Source organism: Theobroma cacao, chromosome 8, assembly GCF_000208745.1.
Source record: "Theobroma cacao cultivar B97-61/B2 chromosome 8, Criollo_cocoa_genome_V2, whole genome shotgun sequence".
NCBI classification, from domain to species: Eukaryota; Viridiplantae; Streptophyta; class Magnoliopsida; order Malvales; family Malvaceae; genus Theobroma; species Theobroma cacao.
The window spans coordinates 8,934,002-8,951,106 of NC_030857.1; the positions used below are offsets into that span (position 1 = coordinate 8,934,002).

General features: G+C 33.4%; 2 protein-coding genes across 3 annotated transcripts; one reads left to right on the forward strand and one right to left on the reverse strand.

Moving 5' to 3' along the window:
• On the forward strand, nucleotides 6,064–12,571 carry LOC18592778 (vacuolar protein sorting-associated protein 9A). 2 transcript variants are annotated; one of them, XM_018126074.1, is made up of 7 exons: nucleotides 6,064–6,297; nucleotides 6,901–7,048; nucleotides 7,482–7,652; nucleotides 8,613–8,792; nucleotides 9,548–9,854; nucleotides 10,253–10,514; nucleotides 12,040–12,571. In XM_018126074.1, the coding sequence occupies exons 1-6, from the start codon at nucleotides 6,209–6,211 to the stop codon at nucleotides 10,510–10,512; spliced, it is 1,155 nt and encodes a 384-aa protein (XP_017981563.1). In that variant the 5' UTR covers nucleotides 6,064–6,208; the 3' UTR covers nucleotides 10,513–10,514; nucleotides 12,040–12,571. The 2 variants fall into 2 exon arrangements, with proteins under 2 accessions (XP_017981563.1, XP_007019725.2); XM_007019663.2 differs by lacking the exon at nucleotides 12,040–12,571 and adding an exon at nucleotides 10,892–10,989.
• LOC18592777 (PHD finger protein At1g33420) lies at nucleotides 10,533–13,800 on the reverse strand. The gene is made up of 5 exons (XM_007019657.2): nucleotides 13,239–13,800; nucleotides 12,949–13,048; nucleotides 12,642–12,857; nucleotides 11,648–12,256; nucleotides 10,533–11,556 (listed from the first exon to the last, which is right to left on the reverse strand). Exons 1-5 carry the CDS (start codon nucleotides 13,591–13,593, stop codon nucleotides 10,728–10,730), a joined length of 2,109 nt encoding a protein of 702 aa, XP_007019719.2. The 5' UTR covers nucleotides 13,594–13,800; the 3' UTR covers nucleotides 10,533–10,727.

Sequence of the window (17,105 nt, forward strand, 5' to 3'; positions counted from 1 at the left end):
TAATTAATAATTTTTAAGTTTATAATTTTGTAATATTAACACAAAATAAAAAAGTAAAATATGTTTATAGTTAAAGTGTACACACACACACACACTAAAAGTATTGTAGTATATATGTAATAGTAATTATATTTTTTATAAATGAACCCAATATATACAAAGTAAATATATTAAAAGACATTACAAAGTAATTAATAATCATAGTTTCATGAATTAATTGAATTAATTATATGGGTTTGTCCTTAATTACATGAAATTAAAAAAATAACTAGGTTTCAAAATTATTTTAATCTCACAACTTCTCTTTAAGGTTTTTATATTAGAAGTTTATATATTATAATTAATAATTTTACAAGTTATAATTTTTGTAATGTCAACATAAAATAGAAAGTAAATATATTTATATTTAAAGTATATATATTCTAAAAGTATTAGTATATATATAATATAGTAATTATATTTCTTATAAATGAACCCAATATATATAGTGTATTTATTAAAAAACATTTCAAGTTAATTACTAATCATGGTTACATGAATTAATTTAATTAACTATATGGGTTTGTCTTTAATTATATGAAATTAAAAAAATAGATATATTCCAAAACTATTCTAATATCCAATACTCTCTTTAAGTATATATATTACAAGTTAAATTTTTGTAATATTAACATAAAATAAAAAGTAAATATTTTTATATTAAAAGCATATATATAATAATAATAATATTCTTTTGTAATATGATATGATATTTATATTATTTAAACATAATTAATAATCTAATAATTTTTTTAATTTAAATATATTAATGTCATCATATTAATAATTTGAGTAATCATACTTTTAATATATTTGTTAATTTTTAATAAAAGAAATTATTTGTAAAGTTGGTAAATGTTTTGATTGTTTTGTCTCTTTTCTTGGGTTCGAATCTAAACACCAGCAAAAGTGGATATTTTTTATTTAATTATTTAAATAACAATAAAATATATACAAATGAGCATTAGAATCGAGTTCAGGGTGATAACCGAACCCGATACGGGTAGTAAAATCACTACTCGAACTAGTCTCAAACTCGATTATAAGATACCTTAATCCTATATAACCGAGTAAATAATCTAACACCAACAAAAGTGGATTTTTTTATTTAATTATATAAGTAACACTAAAATATATATAAACGAGTATTGAAATCGAGTTTTGAGTAATACCCGAACTCGATACGGATAGTAAAATCATTACTCGAACTTATATTAAACTCGATTATGAAATACCCTAATTCGATATAACCGAATTGGATATCTACGAATAGCCTTACCATCCCTAGTTTTAAGTGTCATAAACCTACCTTGGAGCATTTGTGTAAAGCCCGACCTTATAAAATACTTGACAGGACATACATGTGATGGATAGCATGTTTACATACTAGGAGAGCCTCGAAAAATTAACAAAAGTCGATACTGTAACTAGAGGTATAATAAAGTTGATCTAAGCCTCGAACTAGGTCAAATAGGGATTTTAAGGTGAAATTCAAAATTTTACAGTTCAAGAATGACTTAAAATGGTGATTCAGGGTTTGAGGATCAATTCGGAGTCAAATCAGAATTTTCACTATTTAAGGGCAAAATGGTAATTTTGCCACATGAGGATCAAAATTAGAATATTGGAAGAAGTTTTTGATCAAGATTGATCACATTTGACTCATTGGAGTATAATTTGAGGTTGATAAGTGAAAAAGTTATAATTTCGGTGTTTTTGGAGTATAGGGGCAAAACGATAATTTTACCGTCTCGAGGGTAAATCGGTAAATTTTCACCCCTGACACTTGTCAAGACCAAGGAATTTTATTCATCATGGAAATGGATAAACATGAGAAATGTGTGGTGGAGAATTAAAGAATTAAAAGTCAAATATTTAAAATTTGAACCAATAAAAAAATGCCATGTGTCATGCTTTTATTATTTTATTGTTTCTTTATAAAAAAAGGCATACAAATCAGCCCATTTCTCCCATAGTGGTCGGCCAAGCCAGAAGAGAAGAGAAACCAAGAAAGAACAAACCCTAGGTGGGGAAAATCAAAGAGAAAGTGTTAGAATTCAATGATTTGATCAAGCAAAGGTAAAATTTTTTTGATTTTGCTAGTGATTTACCTTACCCATGCATTTCACCTTAATTTTCATGGTTGGATTGTATGTTTTCATGGGGAAATCATGGCTAGCCGAATGGGTTTGGTGAGAGAAATGATGTTGGAATTGTTTGATTTTGAGTTATGTTGGTGTTTAGAGTTAGTTAAGCATGTTTAGAAACAAAACAATAAGAAAAGAATCAATTTTCCCCATGAACCTTCAATGGTCGAACCCTATGTGAAGTGTAGAAGTAATGAATTGATTTTGTGATCAAGTGAATTGGTTGAAAAATTGATGAAATGATCATTTATGGTGAGAAAATGGAATGAAAAAATTTTTAGTGATAGCGAACCACAATAGCCGAAATTTTCAAGAAGAATTGTGAGGGTTGTTAGGCTGAATTTTAGATTATTGGAATTGTATTTAGTGAATTGAAATATTAGAAATGAAATGGAGCAATTTGGAGCCAAATCGGATACAATTGTCATTTAATCGAGTAATAGGCCGAATTATGTCAACACCGCATTTAAGCGGTAGTCGGATAAGTTGCATATTATATCATGCATATACACCGAGCCTTAATTAATTTTATAATGATCAAGCATTAATGTGGTGAATTATGTATTGTACATTGTGGATAAGTGGTGAGCAAATTACACTGGTAAAAGTACAGAGATTGTACTTGAAGATTGGGATTAGGAGTACATCGACTCCTAGAATTGTGAGTAACCTTACTATCGTCTTAATAATCTAAAGTGATTTTCATCCGATTTTATGATTTTATGGAAAATTGGTTTAAATGGTAAACCTTTATGTTTATAAACAAAATGTGTTTAAATGAAAAGATTTTATAAATTGTCTTGAAATTTAATGATGATTTTGAAAATAGAGTAATTGGAGACTCCTTATGTGTTGTAAATTTATGATTTGAATTGATGGCTTATGTTAATGTGTTGGCATGACTAGTTGGGTTGTGTTTTTGGTGAACTGTATGAATTGTTCTGTTTTACATTTACAGGCTGGATAGTATTATATTAGTCATGTCATGCTGTCAAAATTTTGTTGTATGGTGGATTTAACCTGCTGCAGGGGACAGGTTTTCTGTGGACCAGCCTATTAGAGGGGCACAAAATTTTGATATATTTTACCTCGGTTGGAGAGGTGAGTATGGTAACCCCCGAGGTATAACATTAGAGTTCACTTCACGCTAAACCACCACGTGAGGAGGAACTCAGCCAACGCCAAGGAACGGCTATGTTTTCTAAATAAAAACATGATTTATGCATACATAACTTTTAATAGCTTTGGCGGACTCGGTTGGGATAGCTCTCGATCAAGGCATCCCTGATAGCTGGGTATGAAAATGATTTTTTGGCACGAGCCAAAGTTTTAAGAAATTCATAAGCATGTTAATTACTCGATTTATATAAATTAATTTTATTTGATTGAAATGAGTTAAAAGGTGATGAATCACAGTATATTAAACTATTTTATCTGTCTCCATTTACTCGACTTTAGATATTTTAGATGGTATCTGTTTACTCACTGGAATTATATAATCTCAGCACCCCTTTTCCACCCATTTCAGGCTCAATATAGACTGTAGATAGCTGATATCATTGAAGGTTACAGTTGGCTTTACTTCCTCAAAAACTGTAGGTTTGTAGCCTTCGTTCATTTTTGTCATTTGGGGGTCCACATGTCACTGTAAATTAAATTTCATACTTTAGTTATCTGTACTACTATATGTAAGAATTTATTTTGCTTTTACGCTGTAAAAATTATTTACGCAGTATTTTAAAAATATTGTTTTATGAGAAAATTGAGTATTTTATTTAATATTTTTATTTTATTCTAATAGTAATAATTTTATTTTAAATGAAGGTTTTAGATGTTTAAACTTATTTTTGATTATGAATTATGTATTTTGTACTTACATACTATATTTTTAGTGGATTTCGAGATTTTTGAGGAAAAATGACCAAAATGCCCCAGTGAGAAAAAAGTTTTGATTTGAAAAATAATTATAATCTCTCAAAACATAATTTTAGTGACTAATACTCACAGAGGAAGCGAGAAAAATTGATGTTAAGCCCTGCGAGATTTCGATTGACATTTCGAGTAAAAAATATCTATCGAGACGTCGCGGCAATTGTCATGGACTCGATAAAAATTTTGGGTCGTGACAATTTGACAGCCAAACAAAGGAATAAATGTTAGAGAGGGAATCGCTAAGCCATTTTGCCAAACAAACATGCTAGTAATGGTTAAATTAGGGTTTGTTTTGTATTTCCTTGAAATTTAGTGAGAAAGGCAAAAGGGGCAAAGCGATTAGTTCTATTACACTTACAGCACGTTTGGTTCGCGGAATAGGCAGGAATATAATAGAATTGCTATTTTGTGGGAATAGAATAAAGTGGGAATAAAATAGAATAGTTATTACTTTGTTTGGTATTGTGAATGGAATAGGGCAGGAATTGCTATTATGACTTATCACAGTGTTTGGTTGGTAGAAATAAGATTGGAATAAGAAAAGAATAGGTGATAAAAAGACAAAAATACCCTTGACCATATTAACAATTATTTTCATAAAAAAATAAAATTATCCTTATTATCATTTAAATACACATTTATCCCAAAAGATAATTATCCATCATAATTATATTTTTTCCCAATTACTAAAAATAATTATAATTTAATCACATATTTTTATAAATAGATAATTATTTAAAAATATAATTTAATTATATTATATTTTATCTATAATAATCAATTAAATTTGTGTATAGATTTTTTTTTTAGCCAATTCTTCATATATTATGAATCATTTACACTTGTGTTTAAAAAAAATATTGGAGAAGAAATATTAGGAAAAAAATGAAAAAACTAGTAGAAATAGAAAATCATGTTTTTTGATATCAATAATTTATTATTAAATTAGTTGTATGATTTTTAATTTTAACAATTTGAATCATTTTTCTCTATTTGTATTTTTCATGTCTTAACCTTTTAATTTACATTTTCATTAAACATCAATAATTTATTATTAAATTATTAAATAATTTATATTAAATTAGTTATATAATTTTTACTTTCATTATTTGAGTATTTTTCTCTATTTGTATTTTTTATTTTTTAATCTTTTTAATTTTTATTTTCATTAAAAATTAATAATTTATTAATTGATATAATTTTTATTTTATTTTATTTTCACTTTTTATTTTTTTTCTCATCTTTCCTTTTTCTCTTCAAACGTCGGAGAGCTAATTTGGCGTTGGCCCTGGCTATATCTAGTCGTTGAAGCATCGATCTGGCCAATGGAGCCACCACAGCGAAGGACGACAGCGACTGTGGAGGAGGACGGTTGCAAACTTGCTGAGAGAGAGGAGAAGACGGGTAAGAGAGAGGGGAAGACCCACAGCTGAGATAGTGGCTGAGAGAGAGGAAGAAGATCGATTGAGAGAGGACGAAAGATAAGGGAAGATCGGTTGAGAGAGTAGATGAAGACAGGGGAAGGTCGGCTGAGAGAGGAGATGCTTTTCGGGGGAAGGGCGACTGAAAGTGCTGAGGAAGACGGAAGAATGAGAAAGAAAGAGAAAACAAAGTAGGTTTTATATGGGACATAATCGTGATATTATGAATCAATTGAGGGTATTTTAGTCAAATGATATTTCAAACTTATTTTCCGTTCACGAAATAGATAATACCAAGAGAGGGACTGGTATTAGCCATTCCCACCCTAAAGACAAATATGAGGAATTTCTATTCTTTAGGAATTCCTATTCCTCACCTTGTTTGACAACCAAACAAGGGATGAGGAATGGCAAGGGAATAGATAGCTATTCCCCCTACCAAACGTGCTGTTAGAACCTGATTTTGTGTGCTCGTTGCATCCTTTATTCATTTTTTTAGCCTCATTACACTCACTTCAACTTTATTTATTTATTATTAATTTTATACCTATGGCTTATTTCTTTCAACTCTCAAAGGCTGCTGTTACTCTGCTTTTTGTTTGTTTTCCTGAATTCAACAAAAGGAGGCTCTGATTTGTTCTTTTGGTTCAGTAATTAGTCATAAAAGAAATGGAGACGACTCACTCACTTCCATTCGACTCTTTTCTCGACAAAATGCGAAACCCTGCTTCTCTAGACCTTGTTCGATCCATCAAGAGGTTCTTTCCTTCTCTTTTGCAATTCTATTTTTTATCCATTTAGATTTCTCTGCAATTGCTCTTTGTTTCTTTTTGTTTTTGGTAATTTAGATGCGTTTTAGGGTTTTCTGGAAGAAATTCTTTTCAATTTTATATGAAAATATTTCGCTCAATCCCCGTGATCTTAACATTCGTTTCAATCCTCATTCCGAAAATCGTAATGTTATTCTTAGCTATTATTGAAGGAAAAAATTTTATTATAAGATGATACGATAGCTTATGTTCTCCACAAATCTATTGTAGGAAATATTCATTCCTTTATGCTTACATTCTGAAGTAGAACTCTGTAGCTTAAATAAGCGATTTGCGCTCAAGCTTGTAGTTGTTATCGCGGTCAATTTTCTTTTTATTTCTTTTTTCTCTTTGTTGTGTGGCAAGTTGTTATTGCAGTTTGATTTGATCTTCTAATTTAATAGGAATTTTACATATATTGTATAGAAAATTTCAGGTGTTCCGTGGAGTCCTCATGAACAAAAATAAAGGAGAAGAATATAGAAATTATGTTTCCTGGTTGTGCATTTTAGGTATTTGAATTCTTAACTTAGAAAATGTATTTTATTTCAGCTTCATTGTGTCATTTTCATTTAATGCGGGAAACCCGGAAAATGATGGGAAAAGGATACAGGACTTTTTTTTGACAACGGAAGCTGCTATAAGGGATCATCCTTTATGGGCAGGCTCCACCGATGAAGAAATTGACAATGCCTTGGAGGTTAGCATTTTATATTTGCAAATGATTTTCTTTATAGTCTTGTTGGTGTATTAACCAAATATTTCATACTTAATGCAACAAACTATATGTTCGGATGGATTTTGCCTCTAAGTTGGAGTAATCAGCCATTTAACACATTTAGTAGTAGTAGTGGTGGTGGTGGTGGTGGTGGTAGCACAACTTAGGAGGAAAAAAAGAATTCAAAAGAAGCCGAATAACATTAAGAATAAAAAAACCAGGCAAGCCTTTGTTGTTAGAATAGTGCATGTTTTTTAAGAAGAGAACTGTTCTAAGAACAGTGATAGGTCCAACTTTAGTTATATTAAATAATACTTTGATGTGCTTGTTAAATTAGGGCCTCCGAAAAACAAAAGGACTGCCCAAGTACATAAAGTTACAGTACTTTATATTGACCGTGTGCTACTTACTGCAGGGTCTGGAGAAATATGTTATGACAAAACTACATTCGCGGACCTTTGCATCCTCTGCTGAGGACATCAAGATGGATCGAGAGATCTCAGAGAAGATATGCTTGTTGCAAACCTTCTTGAGGCCTGAACATTTAGACATACCAGTAGTGCTACAAAATGAAGCTTCATGGCTGGTATGCCTGCTGACCTCATTAAGTATTGGGAAGTTTGTTTTAGTGATTAATTCTAATGAAGCTATGCTCTTTTAATGTTTAGTTTACAGTCATACACTGGTAAATATTTAGTCAGATATTTTGTTGCTGCAACGTTGAGCATTTTACATAGATTTGAGAGCCTAATTTAGGAAACTTGTTTTCTGCCCAACTCTGATGTTACTTGCTTAATTAATTGTCAATAAATAAATTATTAACGAAATAATTTTCACTTAGAAATAGCATTAAGCATCACAGCTTCAATTAACTGATTAATAGTTCATTTACATTAAAACTATCATGACATATGGCATGAATGAAAAAGCCTGTAGCATTTTTTCCTAAAAAGACAAAACCTCATATAAAGCGTACCCTGTTACCTTCTGAAAGAGGAAAACTGTGAAAAAGTTTAGATGCTGGATAAAAGGTTTCTGATTTCACCTTAAAAGGAAAAAGAGGAAAAATAACAAAATGGTTCTTGATTTTAGTTTTAATTGGTTCACTTCAATCGTTGGACCTATTGTTGGATCTCGAAGGTAGAGGTTGTTGACTAGTTACAAAACTCTTGTATTCATGGATGATATCAAATGTGAGATAGGGAATACACATTATCTTCTTACATTCTGCACTATCAGGTTTTTCAAAATCTGCATCATGTCACATTACTTTTTATTGAGGTAAAGATCATCTACGCAAAATTTCATTTTTTGGCCACCAATGGAAAACGAGATTGCTTTTGGACTTAGGTTTACTATGACTGCATGGTTCTGTTTTCCTTTATCGTTTATGTTTGTAAGTGTTGAGATATTCTGCTGATCATGTTAGTGCACTGGGAATTGCTTTCTTTACTTTTTTGTTTTATTTATATTGCGTCAAGTATGAGTTATGTGACAATACTTCCTCCTAATAAGTAGTAGTCACACTTTTTCCTTCTGTCCCCAGCTTGCAGAGAAAGAATTAAAAAAAATCAATGCTTTCAAAGCTCCTCGTGAGAAGCTTCTGTGTATCATGAATTGTTGTAGAGTCATCAACAATTTACTGCTCAATGCATCAATTTCAGAAGATCATGTTCCAGGAGGGGCAGATGATTTTCTTCCTGTTCTTATATATGTTACGATCAAGGCAAGGTCTCCTTGGTAATAAGCCATTCTACCAATCATCATTCTCATTTTGTGGATTCTTATGTCTCACTGTCTCAGTCACAGTCCCATCATTGCAAAGTGTGGTTTGTGTTAGTATCATTTTTGTTTTCATTATACAGTTTCTGAGAATTTATGCTCAATCTTTATATATTCTTGACATTTAATTCTTCTTTTGAATATGCACCGTGTTTTACTCACTGAAAATTCTTGATCTCTTACGTTCCTCATTCTGAAGTAATTAAGTAATCTAAGTAGCATGCTATGTTGTCTGTCATATTTGTATAGTTTTCTTATCCTTCTATTCTGCCTGTTGTCATCAATTTCAAAGTCCCCAAGTTATTAACAAAACAAACCTTTGATCCTTGTTATGGGTGGTTGCTATTATCTCTCAAGCAGTGGCTCTTCTCTTTTTGTCTTCTATGTGTGTGCATGAGTGGGTGTGGGTGGTGGCAGGAGTATAGTCTGCTGTTTCAGGATGAATTAGTTATCATTTATAAAAGTGTAGGTCATTTGGTGTTTTTGACCATGAATTATGTGATTTTAATGGCTTATTAATTCAAGTTTTTATATTTGCATTGGCACGAGCTTTAATCTTCTAGTGCTTCAAATGATCACTGCATTCCTTTTAATCTTCAAAATTTATTTAGAAGGACAAAACACTGCAGATTATTTTGTTGCTTTCAGGAAGTAATGATTAATTCTCATTAATGTTAGTTAACTAAATCTCATGGACAGGCCAATCCTCCACAATTGCATTCCAACCTCAAATTCATCCAATTATACCGGAGGCAGTCAAAGCTTATCTCAGAAGCAGCTTATTATCACACGAATCTTGTCTCAGCCAAGTCCTTCATTGTAGACTTAAATGCCAAATCTCTTTCTATTGAAGAAACTGAATTTGAGGAGAGTATGCAAGCAGCAAGATTGGTCAATAGAGTGCCCCAAATAACCTCACCCACCATAGATAAGATATCAACATTTGGGAAGCAGACAGATCCTGGTCCATCAACAGAAATGCACAAAAGGAAAACTAACATTAATGGTAAGTTTGAACACAACTACAGCATTTAATGTATGCATGATTTACTAACTTTTTTATTTTATTCTTTATCCATATACTCTAATATTCGCTCCATTCTGTATCTGAAAGGAAGTTAACCATAGAGAATTGTTTGATTGAAATTCTTGTCTTGTACAACCTCAGTACACTGAACACCAAAAAGTCTCTACAAAGAAAAGTAAAGATCATTTGGTGCTGGAAGGGCTGACTCGTAGTTAGGATCCCCTCTCCCTTCGATTATTCAACCATCTCGTCTTCTCATATGAAATGAATAGTTCTCGCTCCTAGTCCCACTTCCCCAGCATTGAAGTTAAGTTCTTATTAAGAAATATCTGTGATTCTTTTTCATATGAATTGAATCTTTCAATGTTGTCAAACAGATCATCACATAGCCATTCTTGGATCAGCTGGGTCAAATTATCCTTACATGGAAGCTGAGGCTGGTGAACTGACAGTAGCTGATGTGGAGAGATTACTAGGTTTGTACAAGGATGTGGTAACTAAGTATAATAGTTTGTGCAACACTGTTAGACACCTTTCTATTTCCAAGACCACAGTTTCCCCGGCTGCAGAAGGAACTAATGACTTGTTAAGAGGGCGTAATGGAACAAGCCGAGACACAGATTGCAAAGGAGACTAAAGGTAAAATAGTCTGTGACATCTTTACAAATGAACCACTTTGTTTAAATAAAGGTTAAATTTCTTTAAAGTAATATTCTATACAAATTCCTTGGATAAAATATGTTGAACAAGCAGCTTATGGCTCCAAAACCGTGGGGGAGAAAAAGCCCTGTACTGATAATCGCCCTTTAAGCTAAACAGAAACTATTTACATGTTTACACACAAATATACATTCACCCTACTGTCAAGGCAGTAGTAAATCCAGGACCATTACTTCCGATTGCTCCCCTACAAGTGTCAAGTTGAGAAAACTTTCTAGCTTCCATTCCAGAATTTGGAATGCTTGTAGATTTCTTGTGAAGCGAGTTAGCACATCTCATGCATATGAACTTTGCAGGTATTGCATCAGCATTGTCAATTCCTGCACACCTTGTGTGCTGCCAAACACCACATATATCACAGGCCAACATTCTCTCACCGTCATCATCCTTTGCCCCACAAGTGCAGTCAACTGTCCAGTTATCTGTTCCCCTCTCCAGTCGATATCGGTTAAGTCCATGCTTTGATGGACATCTTCCTTTAACTTGAATTGATCCAGTTGTGCCAACCAATAATTTCAGAGTTATGTTGTCCTCTACAGAACCGTAATCTAGTAGATGCTCAACTTGAAACCTCTTAAACATGGCATATACATCTTCAAAAGCATTTGTAGCTTCAGATTTAAGATCACCGATGGTAGCATTAAGGGGTAAAACAATCAGTTCAGGGGGAGGAACTGGATCATCTTTAGGTTGATCAGAAAGCTCTAAATGACACCAAACACAAATGGCAAAGGGATTGTAAGCATATGGTTTGTAGTCTTTCACAAATTGCTTGCAATCAAGAAGCTTAGTAGCCGAGTCAATCACACATTCCCTTGTTGCTTGAGGTCTGTAAGTCAACATGGTTTCAGGGTGGAGCAAGGAGTCAAACAAAAATTTCAGATCACCCTTGATGTGCTCTTCTGATGGGCAATTTGAGTACAAGCTAGATTCATTTGGCACGGAACTAAGGGGCTGAAGCCTGTTTGGTCATTGTTGTGTAACAAGACATTTGTTAGTTACAAAGATCCAGTAAACAAGAGATAGGTTAACCAGAATTGAATTTGCCTCACCTGAACTCAATATCACTGGAGTTTGGATTGCAACGAGCCTCAACCACCTTGCCATTGGTTGCCAAATTCCCTCTCAAGTGCTTAAGGCAGTAATCAAGAAGTTCAGGGGAGGCTGCCTTACTCATGACGCCCTTTAGACCACGCCTGGTTACCCAGTTGGAACCTGGAGCTGTGGCCATTAGCACTTTAATCATAGCTTGCTGCAGTGATTCTACATCATTTCTTGTCCATGCACACAATACATTTGTGGAAGAGTCTGACATTTTGGATGTTTTAGGCATTGAGGTCCTGTGGCTTTCAGTGATGAGTCTTAGGAGGAATGAAAACAGATCCTTGAGTGTTGAAAGTTCTGAACATGACAAGGACTGATAAAAAAAAATGATGTTCTGCAGGCGAGTTCGGGTCTTACGCCCTTGGAACAGAAGGGGGGACAACGGCATGGTCGAGAGGTTATCCACTGCTCTCTTGTAAGCATCTTGTGTGAGGGCGTAGCTTCCAGATCCAAACTCATAACCCCAGTTACCATACCAGGAATGGCCTCTGGTAATTGCATGAAGCAGCCTGTATTCCATACCATATTTCTTTGATACATCCATCACGGTTACCTTCCTGTTCAACAAAATTACCAGAAAGTAGGATTGATGAAACACTCTACGGTGTTCTCAAGAGTCCTTAAATCCTATATTGAAGAAAAAGAGAAAATTCACACTTATTTAAGCATTTGTAATAAGTAGAATAATAGTAATACAGTAACAACACAGGTGAAGAAAAGAAATGTACGCATAGACTGATGGCTGTTAAGACAGGTACAATGGGTTTAAGAGGATGTGAAAAGGCCATGTAAAGTATAGGCGAGGGTTTTTCTTTACCATCTTTACACAAGTAAATTAGTAGAAGGAAGTGTGAAACTGCAATAATTTTTTATATTTGGTATACTGATGAATAAACAAGCGAATGAAGGAATGAATGTGATAAGGTGGGTGGGTGTCCAAACCTGACAGAGAGAAGTGTGCAGAGGGAATCCCAGAAGTTCATGATGTGAAAACCAGAGAGAAGGTTGGAGCCTCCTTCTCTGCCATTGACAGTGAGAAGATGGCCGTAACCATTGGAGTGAACAACTCCATGCAGCAAATGCGTGTTATCTTCAAACTGTGAATACTCCCATTCCTCAACATCATGGACATCATCATCATGATCCCCACTAACCACTCTGTTGCACAGATGAGATGAGATGAGATAGCATTAGCTATAAATAAAGCTAAATCCGAAAATATTAGACAAGAAAAATCCAAAATTTTGACCTTGACGGACAAGACTTGTTCTCGTACGAATTGATCCCATTATCACAAGACCTTATGATAAAATGGTATCTTTTTCGGCAAACAGGATGCCCGCTCCATCCTATCATTTCAAAACCCAACACAATTTAGTAGTTACTCTCTAATAAATAAAATCATTTTTTCTTTTATTCTACTTAGTACTATCATTAGTACTCGAGTTAAGTAAAAGCTAGTTTTAGTTAATGTGTATACAGAAAAAAAATGCGAGCGAGCATGCCCAACTAGAGTGGACTCCACTCCACTCCACTTACCAACGACTCGGCACTGGTCGCAGTAGACAGATCTTGAGGATCTGGTGACGTCCTCCTCCACGATATAAAGCGCCGCGACGATCGGCGAGGGATCGTGGGCGTCCGTCACAGAATCACCCACTCTAAACAGGATCTGCCACGTCATGAGGCAGGGAAGGACTGGCGGTGCGAAGGCCGTGGTGAGGCGGGCGTGGGAGGATAGGAAGCTCCGGACGGCTTCACGGAAAGGCTTTCCGGAAAAGGCGGCGGTGGTGGAGGGGGAAGGGAAAGAGAGGAAATCGGAGAGGTCGGCAGTGACTCTGGTAGTCCTGCGAGCTCTCTTGAGTGGCCTGGCTGCGCTGTGGTGGTCCACCATTTCGTTAACGAAGAGGAGGGTGTGTTTGTTTGTTGTTTGGTCCAAGGCAAAGGGAGTGAGAGTGTGTCCTCGAAACGGGAGGCGTTGGAGGGGAGGGGAAGACCAACTTTGCCTTTTGTCCTTCACAAACGACGACTAGGGTTTTGGCCCTCGGGTCTGTTTTTTATTAGAGGTTGCCCGCGCTACGGTTGCCAAAAGACCAAAACTCATCATTTTCCCCCCCTTTTCCAAATTTCTTTTCTTTTCTTTTCTTTTCTTTTTTAAAGGTAACTTTTCGAACTAATAAAAAAATAATTCTTTATTTAAATTATATTATATAATTATTTTTCTAATTTTAAAAGTTTTTATTTTCATGTTCTTTATACTATTTTCATTTTTATATAGGAATAATTTCTTTGAGCTCTCCAAACATCTTGATAGGACTCTTTTAATTATTCCTCACCTTAAGATATATGTTTTAAAAAATAAGTTTCACTATAAATTATAATTTTAAAATAATCATTTTTATTTAGCAAATGGCGGCTATCATTTACTTGAATTAAACACAATAAAAAAGAATAGAAAATAGCTGCTTTCAAACTTGGATATGGGCTTTTGGCTTGGATCAATCTCCATGAATCTTTTACTTATGGAAGATCCACTTTTGGCTTCTAACAATTTATCAAAGTTAGAATAAATCATACATATATTAAACTCAGGACAAAACATGTCAGGAATTTAGAACACGAAAATATACTTGATCTTTTATACCTAATTTGACAATAAAAACAATATAGATAAGATTAATTGTTCAGATTCAATATACTAAAATCTTCCTTCTTGAGCTATTACCTCTCCAATAGGTAAAAATATGTTTTTGTGTAAATAAGAGAGAATATTTAATCTTAACTTTGTGTAATGATCCTTAGTCCTACTTATTGGTCATGTTGGAGTGCTAAAGGGATGAATGACACTAAAATTTTAAGGTATGCACTTTTGAGCTTGTAGAGCTCTTAATTAGCTGGAGGAAAAATGGTTTAGAACTTGTCAAAATTAAAAGATACCAAGGAAAGATAGAGAAAAGTGGATAATATAAGAGTATTTATAGTGGTTCAGTCTTCTTAATCTACATCCATTACCTTAATCTCCCAATCAAGGATGTTCAACCCAACTTTACTATAACAGTGGAATTGACAACTTCCTCCAAGTTTTTACAAAGTGAGCTTTTAACCTAAACTGTAATCTCTTTCAATGACTTCTTGAGTGCTTCTCATACTTTAAACATTTTTTCTCAAATAGGAGTAAAGAACAAGTGTTTTGGTGAAGGTCATTTAGCTTTTTGCTCAAAGTGGCTTTTTCTTCTTCAAAATCTGCTTCTTTGACCATTGAAGCTTTTCTTTTATACTTTGGGGGACAGATTTTATTATTCAAGATAGATTCTAGTTGTTAGGGACAACTTCGATGCCATTTTAGCTATTATTTTGTCTTCTAGTGTTTAAATTCAAATGGACAAATAGAGTTAGACTAACTGGTTATAGGCAACTCTAACTGATTATAGTTTCTCTATCTTACACTGTCTTGTTACTATGTGTTATACGTTAGCCGATTATAGGAAACTCTAACCAATTAAGAGATCACTATCTTCAAAGTTCTCTACTTCAGCATACTTATCTTAATTGGTTTCAATCTTAACTGATTAACACAAACTCTAATCAATTAAAAGATTTTTTGAATTTGAATTTCTCTATTTTGGCTCTTTTTAACGGTCAAACTTATTTTGAATTTAAATTTTTGATGCTTAGAGATTTTTCAGGTTTTGTGCTCTAATCGATTAACCACATGCTTTAATCGATTAGCACACTTTTGTTTTTCTTTTTCCAGTACATTCTTAATCAGTTAACCCTAGTGCTAATTGATTAAGATTTTTTTTGTTTTGCTTCAGCTTGTCAACTAGTCATGCCTTAACTAACTAAGGCTTTTTGTTAATCAATTACTAAAATTTTGTCTTCACTAACCCTTTTCTTCTTTCTCACTCTAACTAATTAACCTATCTATTATGTGATCTTGTCTTTAAACACTAATTTTATTGAGAGGATTAACTCTATTCTACACACTAAAGTAGTAAAGTTAGACATTAATGAATGAGGAATGCTTTGTTATCATAAAAAATATATGGAGTCAACACTACTCATTATAGGTTTAAGATTTTCTACACATATTACACTCTTAAACCTCCATTTAATATTTGAGTCTATTCCACTTTATTAGATATTATCAACTATAATATTGTCTGTCACGACCCGGAACCTCCCTCGGACCCCATGACAACTGTCGCGACGTCCCGATTGACACTCATTACCCGAAATGCCAATCAGAACCCCGCAAGACTTACATATCAGTTTCTTGCCTTTTTTGTGAGAAATCGTTTTTAAACATTCAATTTTAAACAATTTCCAGTAGTTTTCGGCTCAAATATATCAAAAGACAAAAATATTTTAAAAGGATTTATAGACAAATATTACTATTCAAAATATTAATTAAAATATAAAATTTTTATATAAAACAATATTTATAGAAATACGTGTAAAAAATCTTTTATAACTTGGAAGTAAAATAAATTCATACATACAATAATTTACAAAGTTATAATGTACAATAATAATTACAATGACAAGTGGCCCAAAATACACCAACTATTAGTGATAGTAACCTACTGTTTGTGAGATAGAGATGTCAACTGAAATCCTCGATAAAATAAGGTATCTACAAGCTACCACAGGCCTGAAATGTTTGGAAAGGAGGTGGGTGAGATTTTACAATCCCAATGAGTAAACAAACATTATCATAAATATCTAAAGGCGAGTAAAATGGAGGCAAGTTTAAACAACAAATCATAAACCATTTCATAAGGTTTTCAATTTCTTTCTTAAACCATAAAACATTTGTAATTTACCAAAACAGTTGTCAAGGCTTATAACTTTTATTAAAAACATGGCTCAAGCCAAAATCTAGTCCTCAGGGATACCTTGGCCTAAGCATCTAACCGAGTCCGCCAAGGTTGTTAAGATATTTACATGTTAAATACATTCTAGTTTTGAAAACAAGTCGTTACTTGGCGTTGGCCGAGTTACACGTTCACGTGGGGGTTCAACGTGAAGTGAACTCTAACACTACCCTGGGAGTTACTCTCCTCGCCTCTACAACCAGAGTAACTATAAAACCGGGTTTACCGTGCCCCTTTAATAGGCAGTCTACGGAAACCCGTCACTGCACTGACTAAACCCACCAATTTTAATAAAATTTCGACAGTATAACGTGGCTTTTATTTATTTATCCAACCTGTATAGTAAAAGACAGCTTACATTCTATTCACAATGCAATTATAAAATATAGCCACATATACTCATATATCATAAGCCATTCATAAGAAAATATATTTTTCAAGACAATTGGTAGCCTCCAATTACTCAATTTCATAATCAACACAATATATTTTTATTTGTCACATTTATTTCTAAAACATCAAAAATCCC

What these genes read in the sequence shown, in the direction of transcription:
- LOC18592778 (XM_018126074.1), top strand. Translation starts at nt 6,209, where the DNA reads ATGGAGACGACTCACTCACTTCCATTCGACTCTTTTCTCGACAAAATG. An exon ending in CTTGTTCGATCCATCAAGAG is followed by an intron (nt 6,298 to 6,900) that starts GTTCTTTCCTTC and finishes ATTTTATTTCAG; the next exon opens with CTTCATTGTGTCATTTTCAT. An exon ending in AAAATGAAGCTTCATGGCTG is followed by an intron (nt 7,653 to 8,612) that starts GTATGCCTGCTG and finishes TTCTGTCCCCAG; the next exon opens with CTTGCAGAGAAAGAATTAAA.
- LOC18592777 (XM_007019657.2), bottom strand. Translation starts at nt 13,593, where the DNA reads ATGGTGGACCACCACAGCGCAGCCAGGCCACTCAAGAGAGCTCGCAGG. An exon ending in CGACCAGTGCCGAGTCGTTG is followed by an intron (nt 13,049 to 13,238) that starts GTAAGTGGAGTG and finishes TTGAAATGATAG; the next exon opens with GATGGAGCGGGCATCCTGTT. An exon ending in AACAAGTCTTGTCCGTCAAG is followed by an intron (nt 12,858 to 12,948) that starts GTCAAAATTTTG and finishes TCTGTGCAACAG; the next exon opens with AGTGGTTAGTGGGGATCATG.